Source organism: Trematomus bernacchii, unplaced genomic scaffold (genome assembly GCF_902827165.1).
Source record: "Trematomus bernacchii unplaced genomic scaffold, fTreBer1.1, whole genome shotgun sequence".
NCBI lineage: Eukaryota > Metazoa > Chordata > Actinopteri > Perciformes > Nototheniidae > Trematomus > Trematomus bernacchii.
This window is the reverse complement of record NW_022987313.1, coordinates 11,692,226-11,712,141: the sequence shown is the minus strand read 5'-3', so window position 1 is coordinate 11,712,141 and position 19,916 is coordinate 11,692,226. Positions and strand designations below refer to the sequence as shown.

General features: G+C 41.4%; 2 protein-coding genes across 2 annotated transcripts in view; both read left to right on the top strand.

The window, feature by feature from the left end:
* tiam2a (TIAM Rac1 associated GEF 2a) overlaps window positions 1–19,916 on the top strand; it is a 127,013-nt gene that overhangs the window by 9,434 nt on the left and 97,663 nt on the right. The window contains exons 3-16 of the mRNA XM_034123615.1: window positions 7,107–7,151; window positions 7,309–7,470; window positions 8,190–8,346; window positions 8,463–8,590; window positions 9,117–9,293; window positions 9,379–9,458; window positions 9,549–9,657; window positions 9,993–10,118; window positions 10,299–10,408; window positions 11,107–11,300; window positions 11,393–11,493; window positions 11,758–11,871; window positions 12,062–12,218; window positions 19,664–19,794. Of these exons, the coding sequence (XP_033979506.1) occupies window positions 7,107–7,151; window positions 7,309–7,470; window positions 8,190–8,346; window positions 8,463–8,590; window positions 9,117–9,293; window positions 9,379–9,458; window positions 9,549–9,657; window positions 9,993–10,118; window positions 10,299–10,408; window positions 11,107–11,300; window positions 11,393–11,493; window positions 11,758–11,871; window positions 12,062–12,218; window positions 19,664–19,794 (1,791 nt within the window). The remainder of the gene's footprint in view (window positions 1–7,106; window positions 7,152–7,308; window positions 7,471–8,189; window positions 8,347–8,462; window positions 8,591–9,116; window positions 9,294–9,378; window positions 9,459–9,548; window positions 9,658–9,992; window positions 10,119–10,298; window positions 10,409–11,106; window positions 11,301–11,392; window positions 11,494–11,757; window positions 11,872–12,061; window positions 12,219–19,663; window positions 19,795–19,916) is intronic.
* LOC117476881 (zinc finger protein 862-like) lies at window positions 14,763–17,787 on the top strand. Its single transcript, XM_034123618.1, has 3 exons — window positions 14,763–16,283; window positions 16,378–16,587; window positions 17,568–17,787. The coding sequence occupies exons 1-3, from the start codon at window positions 15,233–15,235 to the stop codon at window positions 17,690–17,692; spliced, it is 1,386 nt and encodes a 461-aa protein (XP_033979509.1). The 5' UTR covers window positions 14,763–15,232; the 3' UTR covers window positions 17,693–17,787.

Below are 19,916 nucleotides of genomic sequence, written 5' to 3'. Positions count from 1 at the left end.
TCAATATAAGAAGCAAACTGCAACAAAATATCAACGCTTATTTAAACACGAGCCTGGCTTATGGCATTTTCAAAGTGTGCTTATTTGTGGCTCAATCTGTTGAAAAGTATTACTGAGTGGCTTAAAATGTTAGTGTTTTTTTTGTTAATTGTTGACATTCTAGCATACTCCATCTAACAGAAAGAAATAGTCAGAGGGATTGCCAACTGTACTGTCTGTAAGCAATAGGACTGTTTTCTAAAGATTAACATCTCCCAGCAGGAAACATTATTTCCTGAAGCATTCAGAGATCAATTTATATTTGTTGAGCTTAAACCCAGAATGCATCCATGGCAACAGGTTTCTGCATAAGCCCAAGTGCATAAAGCATGTAAGCATGTTATATTATATAACTTCTTAATATGTTAACCGCTAGGTTTTTCCTATTATGAACTATGTGCAGGACAGTGTTGTGGATAGATGAATGGTGCACGCTTGTAATTGTGGTTCATTACAACAAGTATATACCTCCTCATAAGAAAACTCTATGCAAAAAGAAAGGGGCAGCCTGGCAGCAGCATTTTTATGTGGAGACCATCAGTGCTCATGCTGATTTCTCTTTACTTGAGATGTTAATGGCATTTACATGGTTATAAACTGCCTATTGCATTTGCTCCAGTCTTAGGTTGTCTTATCTTTTACCAAACTTTAAACTTGTATTACTTGTTATGACAGTCACTTATGTAGCTTGAAACATGACCAAAATGTTTTGCTCATCTCAGTCCCTCTTCCTTGGTTTGACTCAGCACCTGTAGATTTAAAAAATATTGTGTTACAGAGAATTGTACCTTACCAAGATCATATAATGTAGCGATGTCATTGCTGAATGTGCCGATTTTATAATCATTGGTCAAATCTATTTAAATATAGGCAGGGGTTAAATTGGGATTTGATATGTGGGGGGGGCTCTCTGTGTGTGTGTGTGTGTGTGTGTGGGGGGGGTGTCGAGGATCTCATTATAGACCTTAACCTCTTAAGCACGGCGGTCCCCCATTGGACCCCTCCCACCGTTTTTTTTTCGAGACAATGTCTCAGGACTTCTTAACATTTATGAAACTATTAATGTGTAGCACCAGATTAACGGGAAGAATCTCAGCTAACTGAAGATATGAACCATTTTTACCAAAACAAACCAAGGGTAATACCAAGCCTCTGAATTAGCACTAAGGGAAAAAATGCTAACGCACTTTAGCACACAACTCAAGACTAAACTAACTAAAGCTTTTAGTCTACTAACCCATCATCCAAGGGTAGTTTTCACTATAAATAAAAAGTATTTTTTGGACGGACACTATAATTTACAGTTTTTTGCTATGTAAAATCTGAATTTTCTTTAAAATAAAAAACATCTATATTGATTCTGACTTTTCTACATCCAACTCACAGGTTTATCATTACTTTGAGAACAAAGATTATTAATTTAACCCTTTTAGAAGGGAAGATATGGTCATTTGTTCTGGGAATGTCATTTTCGAGCCTGAGACCTGGAAAACAGGCTCAGAGCTTAACAGGTTAAGGGCTATACTGTATATGAGGCCCTAAAGCAACTGCTCCATTATCTGTATCAAATGTACACATTGATGCCACCAAATGACACAATAAAAATAGAAAGTAGTAAGTACTACAAATAAATTGGAATTAATTTACATCATAAATTATTAATGTACACACAAAAATGTTTACAAATATCCAACCTTCAAATTGCTATTTTAAATCATAATTGCTCTGCACACTTGCTAAAGAACATTTGTGTGGAAATCTCAGTTCATTTGTAAGGCTGCGAGATTATGACCAAAAGTATGATGTACATTTCACTGCAAACGATTGAATCATCACCAAATTCTGTGTTATTATGACCGATCATAACTCAGCTTTATGCACACACACATACATTTAGCATGGTTTAGGAAACGGGCTCCGTGTTACAGGACGGGTCGGGGGGTTTGGCGGAACTGCTGCAGACTCTGCACGGAGGAGCAGCGGAGTGTCTGAGAATGTCTGACAATATCATGGTTGATATTTATCATGTATTACTTCTTTTAATAGAAAGAAGCTAGCTGGTTATTTCAGAGTCTTTACCCCCAGACTAAACTGGGTTGACATTTCAAATCACTTTGTATTATAATTTCAATATGTGCATGTATTAAAACCCCCTAAGCCACTTCTTTTATATTCTCAAATAGGGATGCTCCGATCGATCGGCCGCCGATCGATATCGGCCGATATTCACTCTGCCGATCGATCGGTGCTCTCTATAAATGCCGATCGGGAGAGCCGATCACATGACGTAAAATACATGACACTTTTCTCTGTGCGCGGCAAAACAAGCTCGCCAAAATGGCTTCACCGGTCTGGCAGTATTTTAAGTGTCCGAAAAAGACAATAAAATAGCGGTATGCAACGTGTGTGAAGCAGAAATCCTGCAGCTCTGTCCGCTGTGATGGACCGGTGAGCGGAGCAAAACACACACTAAGAGTTAGACCTAACACACTTAGCTATTTTATCTACCTCTGGAACTAGCTAAACTAGTTATAAATATATTTATTCTTCACTGTCGGGTCACTCATTACTGGATCAGTGAGCTGCATGAGACGATACTGACAGGCTGTCAGGAGAGAGAGAGGGGGGGAGAGAGGAAAAGAGAGCGCTCCCGCTAAATTGGCGATCGGAGCATCCCTATTTTCAAACTACCACATGTTGAATATCACATGGTAATTGGCATGCTGAGACTTGTGATGCACTTGTCTTCAGATGGGTTTACTCTCTACTTTTTGAAGGCTCACGCTGCTCCTCTTGTCATTCTGCTTGGTTTTATAACAGCAGTCAGTCCGGCAGTGGCTCAGTAGTCCGGCAGTGGCTCAGTCAGTAGGGGCTTGGACTGGGAGCCGTAGGGTCGCTGGTTCAAGTCCCCGACCAGACCTAAATATGGAGTGTGGACTTCTACTTGGAGAGGTCCCAGTTCACCTCCTGCCCTGCCGTGGTGCCCTTGAGCAAGGCACCGGACACCCCCCTTCCCCCCCACTCCCATTGCTCCCCGGGCGCTGTACAATAGCTGCCCACTGCTCCTAGTACTAGACTCCTTGTACTAGGATGGGTTAAAAGCAGAGGCCAAATTTCACTGTGTGTGCTGTGTGCTCTGCATGTGTGACCATTAAAGAGGGTTTCATCCCTCCCTATTCTATCTTCTATTCTATTCTAGCAGTCTTCAAGTTGTCTTTCCTCTCGGGTTATTGATCTTTTCAGTGACACCATTTCAGGTTTCTGGATAAAAGCACGATGGCTGGTGCAGCTGAAACTTTATTCCTAATATTATATTGCTAATAGTGTTTTGAGTGACACCAATTGATTCAGTCAGATTTCCTTGAGTGCAGAATTAAAGCTTAATATTTGTTATTGTTCCAGCAAATTGTGGAAGGTGGTATTAATTAGATGTGTTTAATAAGGGATGTATTTGTTCTGATTGGATAAATGGTTTCTTTTCAAGTGAGAAACATTTCCACATGAGGCTTTTGCTGTTTTAGAAAAAATCTTTACAAAATGGAATATGATTAATTTCACTATGGAAATATCTTATGTGCATTCAGTAAAATGCTATCATCTTGACAGCAGAATAACAGGTTTCATCTGTGGCTTCAAACCATTGACATGACCATGTTTCAACATATGATCTATTTGATTAAAAATGTTTTTGAACTGATCATTCAGTCCTCTGCACTCTGACTCCATCTACGGGCAAATTGCAAAACTTCAGCTTTTATAGTTTTTTGCATTTGCTAAACCACAATATCTGAAACCAATCAATACAAGATTCATGAAATCCCTTGAAATACACTTTATGTAATACTCTATTAACCTGTTAAGTTTAGAGTCTGGAGTGTTTTATTTGTAACAATGTGTAAAAATAGACTATGGCCGATTACTTAAACTCAAGATGACATGAACTTAGTAACTGGATTTTAAACAAAATATTGTATATTTCAATTTCCTCTTTAACTTGTTCTATAGCCCTCTTGCTGTGCACACCGATCAGCAAACCTAAATCCAATGCATACTTTAATTTATAAAGTTTTGAGTATGGTGTTTGTATGGCAGCAAACAAAACACAGGTTTTTCATTTTGAATGATTTGCGTAGTTATCAATATTCGCAAAAGGTGTTTTATAATGTCAAACTTTGTTTAGAGCAAACAGTGTGCTTATAATTTAGCATACCTGGTCAATAGATAGATTTATTCGTTTCAATAATTGTGACTCGAGTTAGGGCTGTGCAATTAATCGTATTTTAATCTCGATTACGATTTTGGCTTGCAACGATTATTTTGGCTGCATTCCCTTTCTAAATGATGCTGTCAATTTGTCTTGCGTTATACATCCTGCCCGCGCGTGCGCTTTCGCCCCTCCCTCCCTAAAAGCCCTCTCAGCCAGGTTGTGTTGTGACTTGCAGTCTGTTTAATAAGTCCATATAAACACGTTACAACGTTACTTTAGTTGCCGTGTCTTTATTCACCGGTCTTCTAGCCTACAGTCAACTTTCACTAACCTCGTCAAGCCGGAGCCTCTCAGCTACTTCCGGTTTCCGGGTAAGGGGTTACCAAAATAAGAGCACTGCGTGTAGCAGTATAATTAAACATTACAGGTTGTGAGTGACATTAGCTATCATATTTATATATATTTAGTAGGTTGTGGAAGTGTGCTCCAAAATATTTGTTTATCTTCTTTATTGGTATTTATTATTTTGATATTATTTATTTAAATGTAGATATAAATGTATAATTTAATTGTTTTATTTGTTTTTCAGTTGAATTATACTTAAAGTTCAACTGTTAAAAACATACTGTTCGATTTTTTTAAAAACAATTTTTAAAAGTTCAATAAATGGATGTTTTCAAAGTCAATGAATAATTGTATTTAATAATCGTGATATCAATATTGACCAAAAATAATCGTGATTATGATTTTTGCCATAATCGAGCAGCCCTAACTCGAGTAGCAGTTTTGTCTTGGCATGGGCAAAAAAGGTCATTAAAAAAACTCTGCCTCACAGTTTGTATCCTAATTTAAAAAGCCATGGCCATGATTGTTTTAATGCACAACTAAGTCATCCTCAGTTTAGCCTATTAATAAATGAAGCTTGAACATATCTACTTAATATGACTGTTTGTGATTGTCTTTGTTATATTTACTAGTCCTAGAAACATAAGCATGTCCTGACATTGACAGACCTAATAGCGCAAGCACAAATGGGTTTGAAACTAAACCTCTACAGAATCATATGAACTACATACATGTGTATTACCCTTGCTTGATTTACTGTGTATATTTCTCTATATTGAAACCCTAACTTGTACAACAGTAGGAGAGTCTGCAAAGCTATATAGATTATGGCATCTATATAGCTCCATGAACAATAGGCGCTTCCACCCCAAGTACTTTGCCGTACTTAGTTCATGCGAACTTAGTTCATCAGAACTCTTTAGTTCTGATGAACTAAAGAGCAGATCGCGTTCACACCGGAATAAGTCCCTGAGGGAGGATTAGGCAAATGAAACCGCTGACGTCACTTCTTCTTCTTCTGCTTTGGGTTTACTGGCAGGCCGCAAACAACTTCACAGCGTATACTGCCACCCGAAGTCCCCGGCCGGAAGTCCCCGGAGTTGGGGACTGGCTTCAGTAGAAGCTGCTGGGAGTCCCAGCAGCTTCTACTGAAGCTAGTTAGTCTCTCTGCTAATAATGCTAATGCTAGCAAATAAAATGGCGGCTTCACAAAACATTTTGGGAGTTTTACGGGGCGTGGTTTGCAATCCACCCAGCCAATCAGAAATGGGAACCTTTTTCTCCCATGAAAGTACCTGCTCTCTAGCAGGGACTGAAAAGGGGGTGAAAAGGTTCTCATGAACTAAGTTCTAGTTCCGGATTTTTTTGGTGTGAACGCACATTTTCTGAACTATATCGGAACTAAAGTGGGAAAAGTACTCCGGTGTGAAAGCGCCTATTTACTATCATTGAAGTTAATAACTTTGGTTATTAGCTCTATATTTGTGTCTCTTGTCACACCTCACAACAACAGTATATTACATAGTTAAGCCTGTCATAAACATTTAATAAAGGTTCATCTTATGTTAATGTTTTGAAAGGTTCAACCAGTAACTACAGAGCTCCCAAACTGCCTGCTATCAATTAACCTCTACTCGCCTCTTGCTGCCTGGAGATGATATGTAGTAATGGCTAGGGCTGCTCAATTAATCGTATTTTAATCGCAATTACGATTTTGGCTTGCAACGATTATGAAAACAACATAATCGAAATATTATTAATTTTTTATTTTTTTTATTGGTTTTTCAGTTGAATTATACTTAAAGTTCATGGTAATCAACTGTTAAAAACATACTGTTCAATTTTTTTTTTCAATAAATGGATGTTTTCAAAGTAAATGGATAATCGTTTTTAATAATCGTGATATCAATTATTGACCCAAATAATCGAGATTATGATTTTTGCCATAATCGAGCAGCCCTAGTAATGGCCCTATTTGACAAAAGAGTGTATGGACAGAATCTAGCAAGACTATGGAATGAACCACCGAGTGAATGTGATCATTACTGTTAGACATTCTGCTCTTTTCAAATTGTATTCTAATTGAGTTACTTTAACCTTTCTTACTTGCTAACATACGTGGTGAGGAATGGTTGTTAAAAAGATAGAAAAATGACCAGAAGAAGGGTCTTGCCTCACATAGTTATTAGTTATTATTAGCTACGGGAACATTTAAAGAATGTCCTCATCGTTTTATGTTTAAAAAAAAAAAATTCTGCTCCTGTATAAGATACTCTGCAAAGGCCACCAAAGGAACAGTAGAGGAACATTCACTAAACCCATTCAAGAAAATAATTGTGTTCTTTGCTCACTTGGAGTGAATTTGCCTCTTTTACACCTTCCTACATTAACAATTTACCATACAATAAAGAGGTGTCCTTTCTCAATGGGGATCAAACAGCATTGAGGATGAAATGAAATGTATACATTTTTTACAAGTACATAAAACTCAAAATCTTTGTTTGTTCTCTTTCAGTTCTACAAGCATGTTGTCCAGAGTGTGGAGAAGTTCATCCAAAAGGTGAGTTGTCATTTAAACGTTTATATATTCAGTTTGAAAATGATTTGTATGCTTATGTTTATCAGCGTAATAGGTACAACATCATTTCAGTTTTGCATTCAAAATGTTCCCTGTTATAAAATGATCCTTACTCAGCTCTCCATTTCCCCATCGACAGTGCAAACCAGAATACAAGGTGCCCGGCCTTTACGTGGTGGACTCCATCGTCAGGCAGTCGCGTCACCAGTTTGGCATGGAGAAGGACGTTTTTGCACCACGCTTCAGCAAGAACATCATCGCCACGTTCCAGCACCTCTACCGCTGCCCTTCAGATGATAAGGTCAGACAGATTTTAATGGCTTTGTGTTCCCCTATGTGGCTTTTGTATCTTGTCATGGTTTCATGAGGGAGGGTATTAGACCCCTTGATTTATGCCGCAGTTTTACAGGAAGCTGTGTTTTGAGGAATAGGTCACGGATAGAAATGGGCCCCACTTTATTTCATTGTTGCGACCAAGTGAACTGGCCCACAATATGTGAAGGGCAGTTGAAGTGAAATAAATGAAAATATAGTTAATGATACATTTAATAATAATAATAATAATAATAATAAATTCAATTTTATAAAGCACCTTTCATTGCTAACAGCAATCCCAAGGGGCTAGGTAATGATATGTAGTAATGGCTAGGGCTGCTCAATTAATCGTATTTTAATCGCAATTACGATTTTGGCTTGCAACGATTATGAAAACAACATAATCGAAATATTATTATTAATTTTTTTTTTTTTTTTTTGGTTTTTCAGTTGAATTATACTTAAAGTTCAGGGTAATCAACTTTTAACATTTAACATTAATGATATTAAACAAAAACATCTGATGAAAGCCTTTTTTCTTTAAATGGCCTTGTGATTCTGGCAGACTTCTTTCTACTAACATGGTTATAAACTGCATCTATTTTATTTATTTTTTATCATATCAGCAATTATTTTAGTCGCACATGTCATTACCTTTTACTCTTATTTCACAGTTGCTTTTGCTCTCTTGATCTGTGTTTCCAGAGTAAGATAGTGCGAGTCCTGAACCTGTGGCAGAAGAATGCAGTCTTCAAGAGTGACATCATCCAGCCTCTATTGGACATGGCGGCAGGGATCGCCCCGCCCATCGTCACTCCCATCATGCCCAGCAGTGCTTCTCAAGTCAATAACACAACACCTGGTCAGTCCAAGAGAGATGCATCATTATACACTCTGACAATGTGGATACTTGTTTGATATAACAACATAATGAGCTTACTTCATGGTTCACATTGTAACCCCTGTTTCTGTGTCCAGGCAGCCCAGCTACTCCTGCGACCCCCGCTAACATCGTGCAGGGTCTGCCTGACTGGGCCTCCCAGATTAACAACACAGACACAGTGGCTGCTGTGGCACAGATCCTACAGAGTCCCCAGGGACAGCAGGTTAGTGAGCGTGTCCCCCAGGAGCTCCGCTTTCAAACCATTACACTGTCACTGTTTTGTTACGGTCAGAGGTGGATCAGGTAATCAGATCCTTTACTTCAGAAAAAGTCGTAATACTTTTGTCTTCAGAATTCAGAATGGCCCTTTGACAGTATTATATCTTTATAGAATACTGTATATTTCCCAGTTTTTATCTCTAATAAATACATTTATACATTTTTATCTTGTAGTTTGTCAATGTGGGTCCAATTCTACATACTTATTAGCTTTATTATAAGCATAATGTCATTTTATATGTACAAACTAACTTCAAGTGTTTATTACATTGAGTGCATCAAAAGTAAATCTTCCTCCATCATGCAGTAAAGTAGAAGTATAAAGTAGCATAAAAAAAAAATTCTACAGTACAAGCAGAGTACTTAAGCAAATCTATTTTATTACATTCCACCTGTGTTTAAGATTAGATAACGCTTTATTTATTTCCTTTATACAACTGTCTCTAACCCTGTGTTGTGACCTGTTGCAGCTGCAGCAGCTGGTGCAGAGCCTCCAGATGCAGCAGCAGAAGCCGCAGCCCTCCCTGCTGCAGGCCCTGGACGCAGGCCTGGTGGTGCAGCTGCAGGCTCTGACAGCCCAACTCACTGCTGCCGCTACTGCCAACAGCATGAACCCCCTGGAGCAGAGGGTCTCCTCTTTTAATAAGGTAAGCTGCAGTGAGCAAGTGAAAAGTCCTCTTCCTTTAATCAACAGACATCCCCTAATATAATTATGTTATATGTTTCTTACAGAAGCTGATGGGTCCTTTTGATTTTGGGAATGATTCTGATCGCGGTGACGATTCTAAAAAGGAATCCTCGTCATCTCAAATGTGAGTACAGTGTGTTTAGGCTAAATAGTGATCAAGAGTCATTTCACTGTCAACCACCTCGATTAATCTAATTGATCCGATCACTTCCAGGCCCATGGTGTCGGAGCCCAGCTCCCTCTTCCATCAGCTGGCCGAGCAGCTACAGCAGCAGAACCTGGAGCAGTTTCAGAAGCAGCTTTTAGAGCACCACCAACAGAAGGTAGGTCCACACACAGATCGCTGTTTCTTCAGAACTGATGGTGTACTCGGAAGTTGAAAAGGTTCAACAGATAAACGCTTCTATCCCAGGTTGCACTGTATAACCATACGGGATAGTAAATACCTCTCAAATTGCTAAATTACGTTTCACTTGTGCAAGTAAAACACACTAACAGTATGCAGTAGGCTACTCACCCAGAGGGAGAACACACCCTACTCCAACAGATAACTTATCATCCTCCGACACCACACAATGTCCCTCACACATACCTTAAGACCTAACTTTTTAATAAATGAAAACACACAACAGCTACAGCGCTATTTTTGTTTCTCCAGGCGATGAGCATGGAAGGTCAGGACTCCATCTTCGGCCATGAGAACTCAAATGCTCAGAGCGGCAGCCAGCAACAGCTTTCTGAACAGGACAACAAGCTGGATGACACCATAGACAACCAACAGCAGGTATGCATGACCAATGGGACATAAACAAAACATATTATTTTCTTTTGAAAATGGGATTCAAGTCTTAGCACTGAACCAAGTACGTTTAATAAGCTGTGAGCCTAGATGTGATTGTTACAACAGTTTCTTACTTCACCTTGTATCTCTGTAGAAGGTCAAAAATAACCCCGTCTTTTTCAGGACATGGATCTGGACGAGGGCCCAGATGGTATGGAGGAGGATATGTTTGAGGCAGAGGAGAAGAAGATCGTAAGCACGCGCTCCAGAACACGCTCAAGGTCACGATCTAGGTCAGTCCCATTTATAACTGAAATCTCATTTTGTAAAAACATTTACTAAATGTACATGAAATATTGCTGAATTGTCTGTTTTTATGGGAAGCATTGATTTTTTTTAACCTTGTTTGAAAAGTGCTGACCTTGAAGGTCAGATTTAAAATTGGTACAAGATCGCTGGATGGAACTGGTCCTGTTTATGTTTACAGAATAATAATAAAAGCATACTGATAATTTCACTCCTTACTATAATATGCACTATAGCTTTACATTTCCTACTTAAGAAGAATTACATAACCCATGTTCTTCGATTGGCCCAAGAATAAATGTATATCATTAATTAAAGACTAACCAGAGAGTGTTTTTATTCATTACATTTATTGAGATTGGGAACTAAATCTGGATTCTGCCTAGTAATTCAGTCAACGTATGTTGTAAACTGGATTACTGTGATTCATTGGATTTTTTCAAATAGAGTCAATTAGGGCAGCGATTATGTGCCTATACAAGCTTGTAAAATGCAGTTGCTATAATCCTTTAACTTCAAACACTGGCTATGCACAAATAAATGCATTTATAAGTGGAGAAACATTCAATGCAAAACTGAATTGTGAAAACAGGTGTCGATAGTCAAAGGGAGCAGCAGTGTGACTGCAAACACAAAAGTCCCTCTGGAAAGAATTCCCAAAGGTTTCCATGTTTTCTCTCCATAGGTCTCCTAAGAGGAGGAGGTCCAGGTCTCGCTCCGGCTCACGGAAGCGCAAACACCGCAAGCGATCCCGCTCACGCTCCAGAGACCGCAAGAGGAAGTCCTCCCGGTCTTACTCGAGTGAGAGACACGCCCGCGAGCGAGAGAAGGAGCGGCAGAAGAAAGGACTGCCTCCCATCCGGTCGAAAACTCTCAGTGGTCAGTGGAAGGTCATTGCATCAGATAATGGGTGTTTGCTGTCAGTGCTTTTCTGGTGAATAATTATTATTTTCCCCTCTGCCCGTACAAAGTGTGCAGCACGACTCTGTGGGTGGGACAGGTGGACAAAAAGGCGACTCAGCAAGACCTCACCAACTTATTTGAAGAGTTTGGCCAGATTGAGTCTATAAATGTAAGTAAACCTCTCACCCTCTAATTTAGTCTCAGCACTGTATCCACTTCTTTAATCTCCCACATTTGTTAAATGAGATCTGTCACATGAAGGTCAGTATAGTTACTTTAAGCTGCCATTAACTATCTTTTAAATCCCCTATTTCTTTGTCTTTCCTCAATGCTACATTTTCACTCAGTTTTCTCATTTACATTTTTCATCAGTCTATGGTCATGCCCCGTTTTGAACCCTACCATGTAATGTAATGTGTGTGTGTCCCTGCAGATGATCCCGCCCAGAGGCTGTGCCTACATCTGTATGGTTCACAGACAGGATGCATATCGCGCTCGCCAGAAGCTCAGCACTGGCTCCTTTAAGATAGGCTCCAAAGTCATCAAGGTACACATTACCTTTTTATAATTTAATTTACTGTATCCTAACTCTCCTTGGGGTTTCTTCTAACGTAGTTCTCCAGCGGTGAAACCTCAGGGACAGTTCATCTTTCCAGGCACACGGATCCTTGTACGCCCGCGGAAATGACATTGAGAAATGCTGTTTATTGACCTTCTTGTGTTTGTTTCTGATTCAGATTGCATGGGCTCTGAACAAAGGGGTAAAGCAGGAGTACAAGCAGTTTTGGGATGTAGACCTGGGTGTCACCTACATACCCTGGGAGAAGGTGAAGCTGGATGACCTGGACGGCTTTGCTGAGGGAGGAATCATCGACCAGGAGACCGTTAATGATGGTGAAAACACACATACTTATAAAGGGGGAAAACTGCTAAAACTGCTAAAACTAATAAATGAATATTTGTGAACATGATCAACTCTCAATGCCAGAAACCATAGGAGTAAGTCTATAACTTGTGATATCATCAAGTATAATGTTATTAGTGTACAGGGTGTCCGCGGGGTCTTAAAAAGTATTAAAAGTTGATAAATCAATTTAGGAAAATTAAGGCTATTAAAAAGGCTATTAAAAGCGTTTTCCAAGGTATTACATTTTGTAAATAAATTAATTAAATAAATAAATTGTCCAAAGAGGTTGTATTCTACAGTTTGCCTGAATGTAATCATTGCGTAGGTCAGAGTTCCCGTTAGCCGGTAATTACCGGACTATGACCGGTAAAATATGCGGAAGTCCGGCAAATCTAAATCCCTCCGGTCAAAATGTCCGGTACAAATATTTTGCCCTTAGCGCAATATAAAGTGTATTCAAATAAACAATAAATAGATTTTTGTTTTTGTTTGTTTAAATTAAATTATCTTTTGTGTTAATAGGCAAGCGCACTGTAGGCCACGGCGTAATGTGGAACGAACCCGTTACATTTGTTTCATTCAGTAAGATAAAGTGGGCGCACAATAACAACAGGACGACAGAGAGATGAGAAAAATCGGACATGGCAAAACAAGCTAAGCTTAAAAATGATTTCTTTAAAGGGCCCATGTCATGCTTTTCCGGTTATTACCCGTCCCCTTGTGTGTTATGAAGGTTTTTATGCATGTAAACGGTGTGCAGAGTCAAAACCCTCAAAGTACACCGTGTAGCGAGTAAAACTCTAACACAGAAAATACCTCCCCAAAACGCCTCGTTGGAGATACGTCATTGTCCATTTGATTCTTCCATTTCGTTCCGGGTACGGCATGATGTCATGCCGTACCCGGAACGAAATGGACCAATCCGTGGAGCCGTTGCGCTACGTCCGCGGAGCCGTTATGTTAAGCCCCCGCTGATTGGTTCAAATTGACCAATCCACGGACTTCCTCACACACACACACTCTGTGCAGGCAGCAGCTCTGCTGATTTCTTCTCCCTGGCTGCAGGCTGATAACAGACAGTTGGGATCGCGGCGAAATTCTCTCTGCAGACCCATTCTCACAGCGTTTATCAACCTTTTTCTTACTCAATATCAAGCCACACTTATTGTTTTTAATCCGGCTGTGAGTTTGTGTGTGCTCAGGATGAGTTTGGCTGTATTTTGCTGTGTATCCTAAACAAGGAAACAACACCTCCACGGAGCTCAGCGCGATTCACAACGTCCCGACCAATCAGAGCACACTGTGCTCACAGGGAGGGTGGGGGCTGGAGCTATTGGAGCTACAACGAGCCGTGAAATTCAGTGAATACACGTAGTTTACAGAGATGCTGTATGAGAAACCAATGTGAGTTTGGAAAATTGCACAATATAAATCTATTCTAGTAGACCTCAACAATGGAATTATGATCAGTGGAAATGGCCATGACATGGGCCCTTTAAACCAAGCAGGTGTAATGATGATAATACCAACAATGAGATGGCGATACCGCCTGCTGTCAATGAGACCGCAGAAGCCTTGGCCCCGGACAGAAAAAAACAAAAATCCAGCGCGTTCAGACCCGAATGGAAAGATAAATTCACCTGGCTGAGGTGCGACATTATAGATGGGGAAGAAATTCTGTTCTGCTCACACTGCGAGAAGTCGGGGAGAATGAACGGGTTCACCAAAGGAGCAACAAATATGAGAACCTCTGCGCTTATTGAACACAGTCAGAGCAATGAGCACATTTTGTCAGTGAACACAATACCACAACAAACCGCAATGGAAGGCCACTGCGAGAGGGCGAATGAAGCTTCCAACATGAAGCTATGTTCTCAGCTAAAAGTAGTGTTTCACATGGCTAAAAACGACATTGCAGGTAATCAGTATGCAGGGTTGGCTGAGCTACTACGAGAAGTGAAGGCTCCTGATTTTGTCACAGGTGATGGAATTTACCGGCACGGTGATTCCGTTGATGACATGGAAAAGGCCATAGATGAAGTCCTGATTAAGCAGCTGGACGAAAAACTAAAGAAGAGTGACTTTATCGGAATAATCATTGACGAGACGGTTAATATCACTGTGGACAAAAAGCTGATAATATACGCCAAGTTGCAAATTAAAAGAAAAGTGGAGACGTGTTTTTTGGGAAACTATGACGTGCACTCCGGGACAGCACAGTGTATATTTGACAAGGTGGATGAGGTGCTCCGCGAGCGGGATGTGAAACTATCAAGCGCCATTGGCCTGGGCTCAGACGGGATTCCCCCGGTCCCGAAGAAGAGAGGTTTCAGGCAGATTGCCAAAATGGCCTGTACAGGGATGTGAATGTGACACACGCAGATGACCGGTCCCGGCAGGCTTTCAGTAATGTCCGCGTACGCTACATTACACATCTTATAGATGCTTTACACAACCGCTTTCCTGAAGAGTCCCTGAGTATTATCACTAGCTTTGACGTCCTTCTGAACCCATCCCGATACCCAAATGCACAAAGTGGTAAGTATAGGCCTTCCTAAAATTGTGTCACAAGTTATTTAAATGTGTTTATTTGCGTTACATAAAACAATTCATTATTTCTCCGTCCCTTCAGCGCTTCAAATATACGCTGAACCAGCCCTCAGAACCATTAATGGTCATTTTGGCCAAGGGATTGCCAGCGAGGATGACTCCGCGCAAGCCAGTGCTCCTCTCATTGATGCCACAAAGGCCCACAGAGATGCCATCCCTGTGATGACAGTGCTCCGCGGATACGGAGGCTTGCATTTCTTAACGGCTTGCGAAGTCCTCGTAAGAGATTTAGGCAACATCTATCCTGAGTGGGCCACACTGGCCAAGATAGCATGCGTGATCCCTGTCTCCAGTGTGCCGGCAGAGAGAGGATTCTCTCTACAGAACAGAATCAAAACAGCGCAGCGAAGTCGGTGATGGAATTTACCGGCACGGTGATTCCGTTGATGACATGGAAAAGGCCATAGATGAAGTCCTGATTAAGCAGCTGGACGAAAAACTAAAGAAGAGTGACTTTATCGGAATAATCATTGACGAGACGGTTAATATCACTGTGGACAAAAAGCTGATAATATACGCCAAGTTGCAAATTAAAGGAAAAGTGGAGACGTGTTTTTTGGGAAACTATGACGTGCACTCCGGGACAGCACAGTGTATATTTGACAAGGTGGATGAGGTGCTCCGCGAGAGGGATGTGAAACTGTCAAGCGCCATTGGCCTGGGCTCAGACGGGGCTAGTGTAATGATGGGCAAACGTGCTGGAGTTGGTGCTCTTCTGAAGAGAGAGAGTGCGTTTTGCATTCAGGTGCACTGTGTTGCCCACCGAGCTGCGCTGGCCGCGCTAGATGCTGCAAAAGCTGTGGACCAAGTAGGAGTTTACAAGCGCACAGTATCCTCTGTGTACTCATTTTACAAGCACTCAGCCAGCAGGACCAATCGCCTCCGTCAAATGACAGCAGCGCTCGGGGATGAAGATGTGAAAAGCCTAAAGCAGCAGTGCACTGTCCGCTGGTTATCCTTGCACAGGGCAGTGGAGGGTATCAAGCTAAGCTGGCCTGCTCTGGTGATGGAGCTACATGAAGAGGCTGTTGGAGGAAATGCCCAAGCAAAAGGCATCCTTGGTCAAATCCAGCCATACTGCTTTATCGCCTGGACTCACGCACTGGCTGATGTGCTACCTGTTATGACCAAACTGAATTTGGTTTTCCAGAAAGAGGATGTCAATCTGGCCACAATCCGACCAATGGTTCACGCATCAGTTGCGGATTCCCCCGGTCCCGAAGAAGAGAGGTTTCAGGCAGATTGCCAAAATGGCCTGTACAGGGATGTGAATGTGACACACGCAGATGACCGGTCCCGGCAGGCTTTCAGTAATGTCCGCGTACGCTACATTACACATCTTATAGATGCTTTACACAACCGCTTTCCTGAAGAGTCCCTGAGTATTATCACTAGCTTTGACGTCCTTCTGAACCCATCCCGATACCCAAATGCACAAAGTGGTAAGTATAGGCCTTCCTAAAATTGTGTCACAAGTTATTTAAATGTGTTTATTTGCGTTACATAAAACAATTCATTATTTCTCCGTCCCTTCAGCGCTTCAAATATACGCTGAACCAGCCCTCAGAACCATTATTGGTCATTTTGGCCAAGGGATTGCCAGCGAGGATGACTCCGCGCAAGCCAGTGCTCCTCTCATTGATGCCACAAAGGCCCACAGAGATGCCATCCCTGTGATGACAGTGCTCCGCGGATACGGAGGCTTGCATTTCTTAACGGCTTGCGAAGTCCTCGTAAGAGATTTAGGCGCCGTTTACACGAGGAGAAAACTGCTTGTATCTGCATAGTTTCGCGTGCGTATAGCCCTATTATTTACACGAGGCCGATAGAAACTGACCCCACAAACGATAACGGGTCCCAAGGTGGATAGATTTGCAAACGAAACGCTCTGGGGGGTCAACCGAGTCCGTGTAATCACCTCTATACGAATATTTCCTGAAAAAATAGCGAAAAAAAAAAAAAATAGCACCTCTCCTGCTCATTGCTGTAGCAACTATCAAAATAGCTGTGTTAATTAAACGCACAAGGGGTTCTTGAATGAAATAATATTATAAAAGGCAAACTAGAATAGTTAACGCCCAATATACTCCTTAAACAAAATAAACAGAGTCAGATTTCATGCATTGATCCATTATATTGACAAAGGAGGATCTCACCCGGTGTTTGTAGAGAATATCTCTCTTTTCTGAGCGGGTCCTCTCCACGGAGACGTCGGTCGATGCAATATCCACAGATTCGGTTTCTTTCAGTTAACTTCCCCGTTGCATTTATCCATATGCTGAGGAAATTACTATATCCCGCTGAATACCAGCAATCACCACACACACTTCCTCCTGTCAGTAGCTACTGCTAGTGCTACTGCTACTGACCATGCTACAGATATTAGTGCAAAAATATACAGCTCCTCTACCACAACCATCAGCAACAAGTGGACATGGAGAATTACATGAACTACATGTTGCTAAATACACGGCGGGGCATGAACAGAAGGGTAGCCATGGCAACATTGTGGCGGGGGCTGCTGGGGCTGCTCTTCTTCGCTGCTTTTGGTGTATTTTGGCGGAAGTTACAGCGCCACTTACAGTTCCGGCATATGGACTACAGCGTTTCCAGCGGCCTCGTTTGAACAGACACGTTAAATGAAACAAATGCATGTGAACGGAAGACTTTTTTGAATACGCATACTGTGCATAAACGCAAACGGTCCCGTGTGAGCGGGGCCTTAGGCAACATCTATCCTGAGTGGGCCACACTGGCCAAGATAGCATGCGTGATCCCTGTCTCCAGTGTGCCGGCAGAGAGAGGATTCTCTCTACAGAACAGAATCAAAACAGCGCAGCGAAGTCGGTGATGGAATTTACCGGCACGGTGATTCCGTTGATGACATGGAAAAGGCCATAGATGAAGTCCTGATTAAGCAGCTGGACGAAAAACTAAAGAAGAGTGACTTTATCGGTTAATGGACGAGATCGGACGAGACGGTTAATATCACTGTGGACAAAAAGCTGATAATATACGCCAAGTTGCAAATCCAGCCATACTGCTTTATCGCCTGGACTCACGCACTGGCTGATGTGCTACCTGTTATGACCAAACTGAATTTGGTTTTCCAGAAAGAGGATGTCAATCTGGCCACAATCCGACCAATGGTTCACGCATCAGTTGCGGATTCCCCCGGTCCCGAAGAAGAGCGGTTTCAGGCAGATTGCCAAAATCTGGAGAGACACTCGGGACCTTTGATTTTAAATCCGCAGCTACCCACTTCACAGGTCTGAAAAAGCGTAGAAAGTATGCTAAAGGCCCTGACACACCAGGCCGTATTCGGCCGTCTTGCGTTGTCTGGCGACAATGCGTTCCTTGTCGCCCAAAGTCAATTTGGTGTGTCCCAAACGCTCGGCCGTGACACGCCTTATTTGGTCTTTCACGGTCGACACATGGCCGATTCAACATGTTGAATCGGCCAAAATACGGCCACAAGCTATCGGGCCAAGAAACCACTCTGATCAGCTGTTCAGCTAGCAAATGAGAAGCAAAACGGAAGTGAGGGACGTAAACAAACGATTTAAAAAGGCACAGGACAGCAGTTAAACACCAGCAGGTGATACTTAAAAGACATCAAACATAGCCCTTAAATGTCCTCTCTTACCTCCCACACATAGCATTTGTTCTGGGAATGTAATTTTCGAGCCTGAGACCTGAAAAACAGGCTCAGGGCTAAACAGGTTAATATAGAGTTGTTATCAATTTGTTTTAAAGCTCAATAACAAAGAAGACCTTTGACCGGGAAATTTCCAATTTGTCCGGAAGATTTAAATCCTAACGGACATGGTGACCGGCACACATTTTTTCTAACGGGAACTCTGGCGTAGGTGTGCAGTGTGATTCTGTGTAGTTTATTTATGGCATCCCGTTGGATTTGACGTCATCTGAACAGGACATCGCACGCTCACTGCTTGATAGCGCACGAAGGCCCATTTACGTTGGTTGTTAAACAACTTCGTTATGGGGAAATGCAAGTTTGCGTCCAAATGGTTGGAAGATAAGGAGGAAGGACAATCAATACTGTATAGTAAATGTGTCGCCAATGTAACCGGTTAAAACTCAAAGTGGCGATGAGGTCTTAAAATGTATGAAAAGGGTCTTAAAAAAGGTCTTAAAAGGTATTACATTTGACTTCAGGATTCCTGCATATACCCTGGTGTAGTATAAACTGGTTTTGTGGATGGATTGTTTTTTTTTATACCTACTTGAGCTTTATAAATGTTAGTGCTGTTAGTCAGGAAACAGAAAATGTATCCATGTACATACAATGTTTCCCCTGGCGGCTGCCTGACATCTTTCCACATGCATTGTCTATGGAGAAGTAACACACAACACATGATTACCTTCACACATTTGAGTTAAAGTCCCTTATTTGGGGATTTGGAAGACAGTTGTTCATGTTTAGTAATATTTTTGGACCGTTTTAGACCATGTATGAATTTTGTAAATAGGTGTAGTTGCCCCTTTAAAAGAAACTACACACAACTCAAAATTCATACATGTTTTTCATGGTTGACTTGCTAGCATGTTTGTACACACATGATGAAAGTATAATCCGGATTTCCAAAACACAGGCAGCTTTTAATCGCTTGAATGGATTTGTTTTCTACCCAATTCCCCCAGTTGTTTGCTTTGTTATGGTAATGCTTCAAAATCCGTTCCACACCCTCTGTAGAAAAATGAAGAAGAGTTGAAAACAGAAAGCTAAACTCCCAAATCCAAACAAACAATTGAAAGATGGTTGATTACTTTGTTTTCATCCTAATGTCTGTCGCTGCAGAGTGGGAAGCTGCCAAGAATGCCGAGCCCGTCAAGGAAGTAATCATTCAGCCAACCAGCGTTGAGACTCCAGTGGTGTCTAACACACACACTGAGAGCTACAGCCAGCAGGTCACCATGATGCCTGTACAGGTACTAACCACACTCTCTATCTGTGGATGAATGTGATCAGTTTTGTACATTTTCTCCAAAAATCTGTTTGGAAAAAGAGTTTATAGGTTTTATTGCAGATTGTATGTCCACACATTCTATTT

Bases quoted from the DNA above. Each gene is read 5' to 3' on its own strand.
- LOC117476881 (XM_034123618.1), top strand. From the start codon at position 15,233: ATGGAAAAGGCCATAGATGAAGTCCTGATTAAGCAGCTGGACGAAAAA. The intron at 16,284-16,377 runs GTAAGTATAGGC...CCGTCCCTTCAG, and splicing joins ATACCCAAATGCACAAAGTG to CGCTTCAAATATACGCTGAA. The intron at 16,588-17,567 runs GCGCCGTTTACA...GCGGGGCCTTAG, and splicing joins AGTCCTCGTAAGAGATTTAG to GCAACATCTATCCTGAGTGG.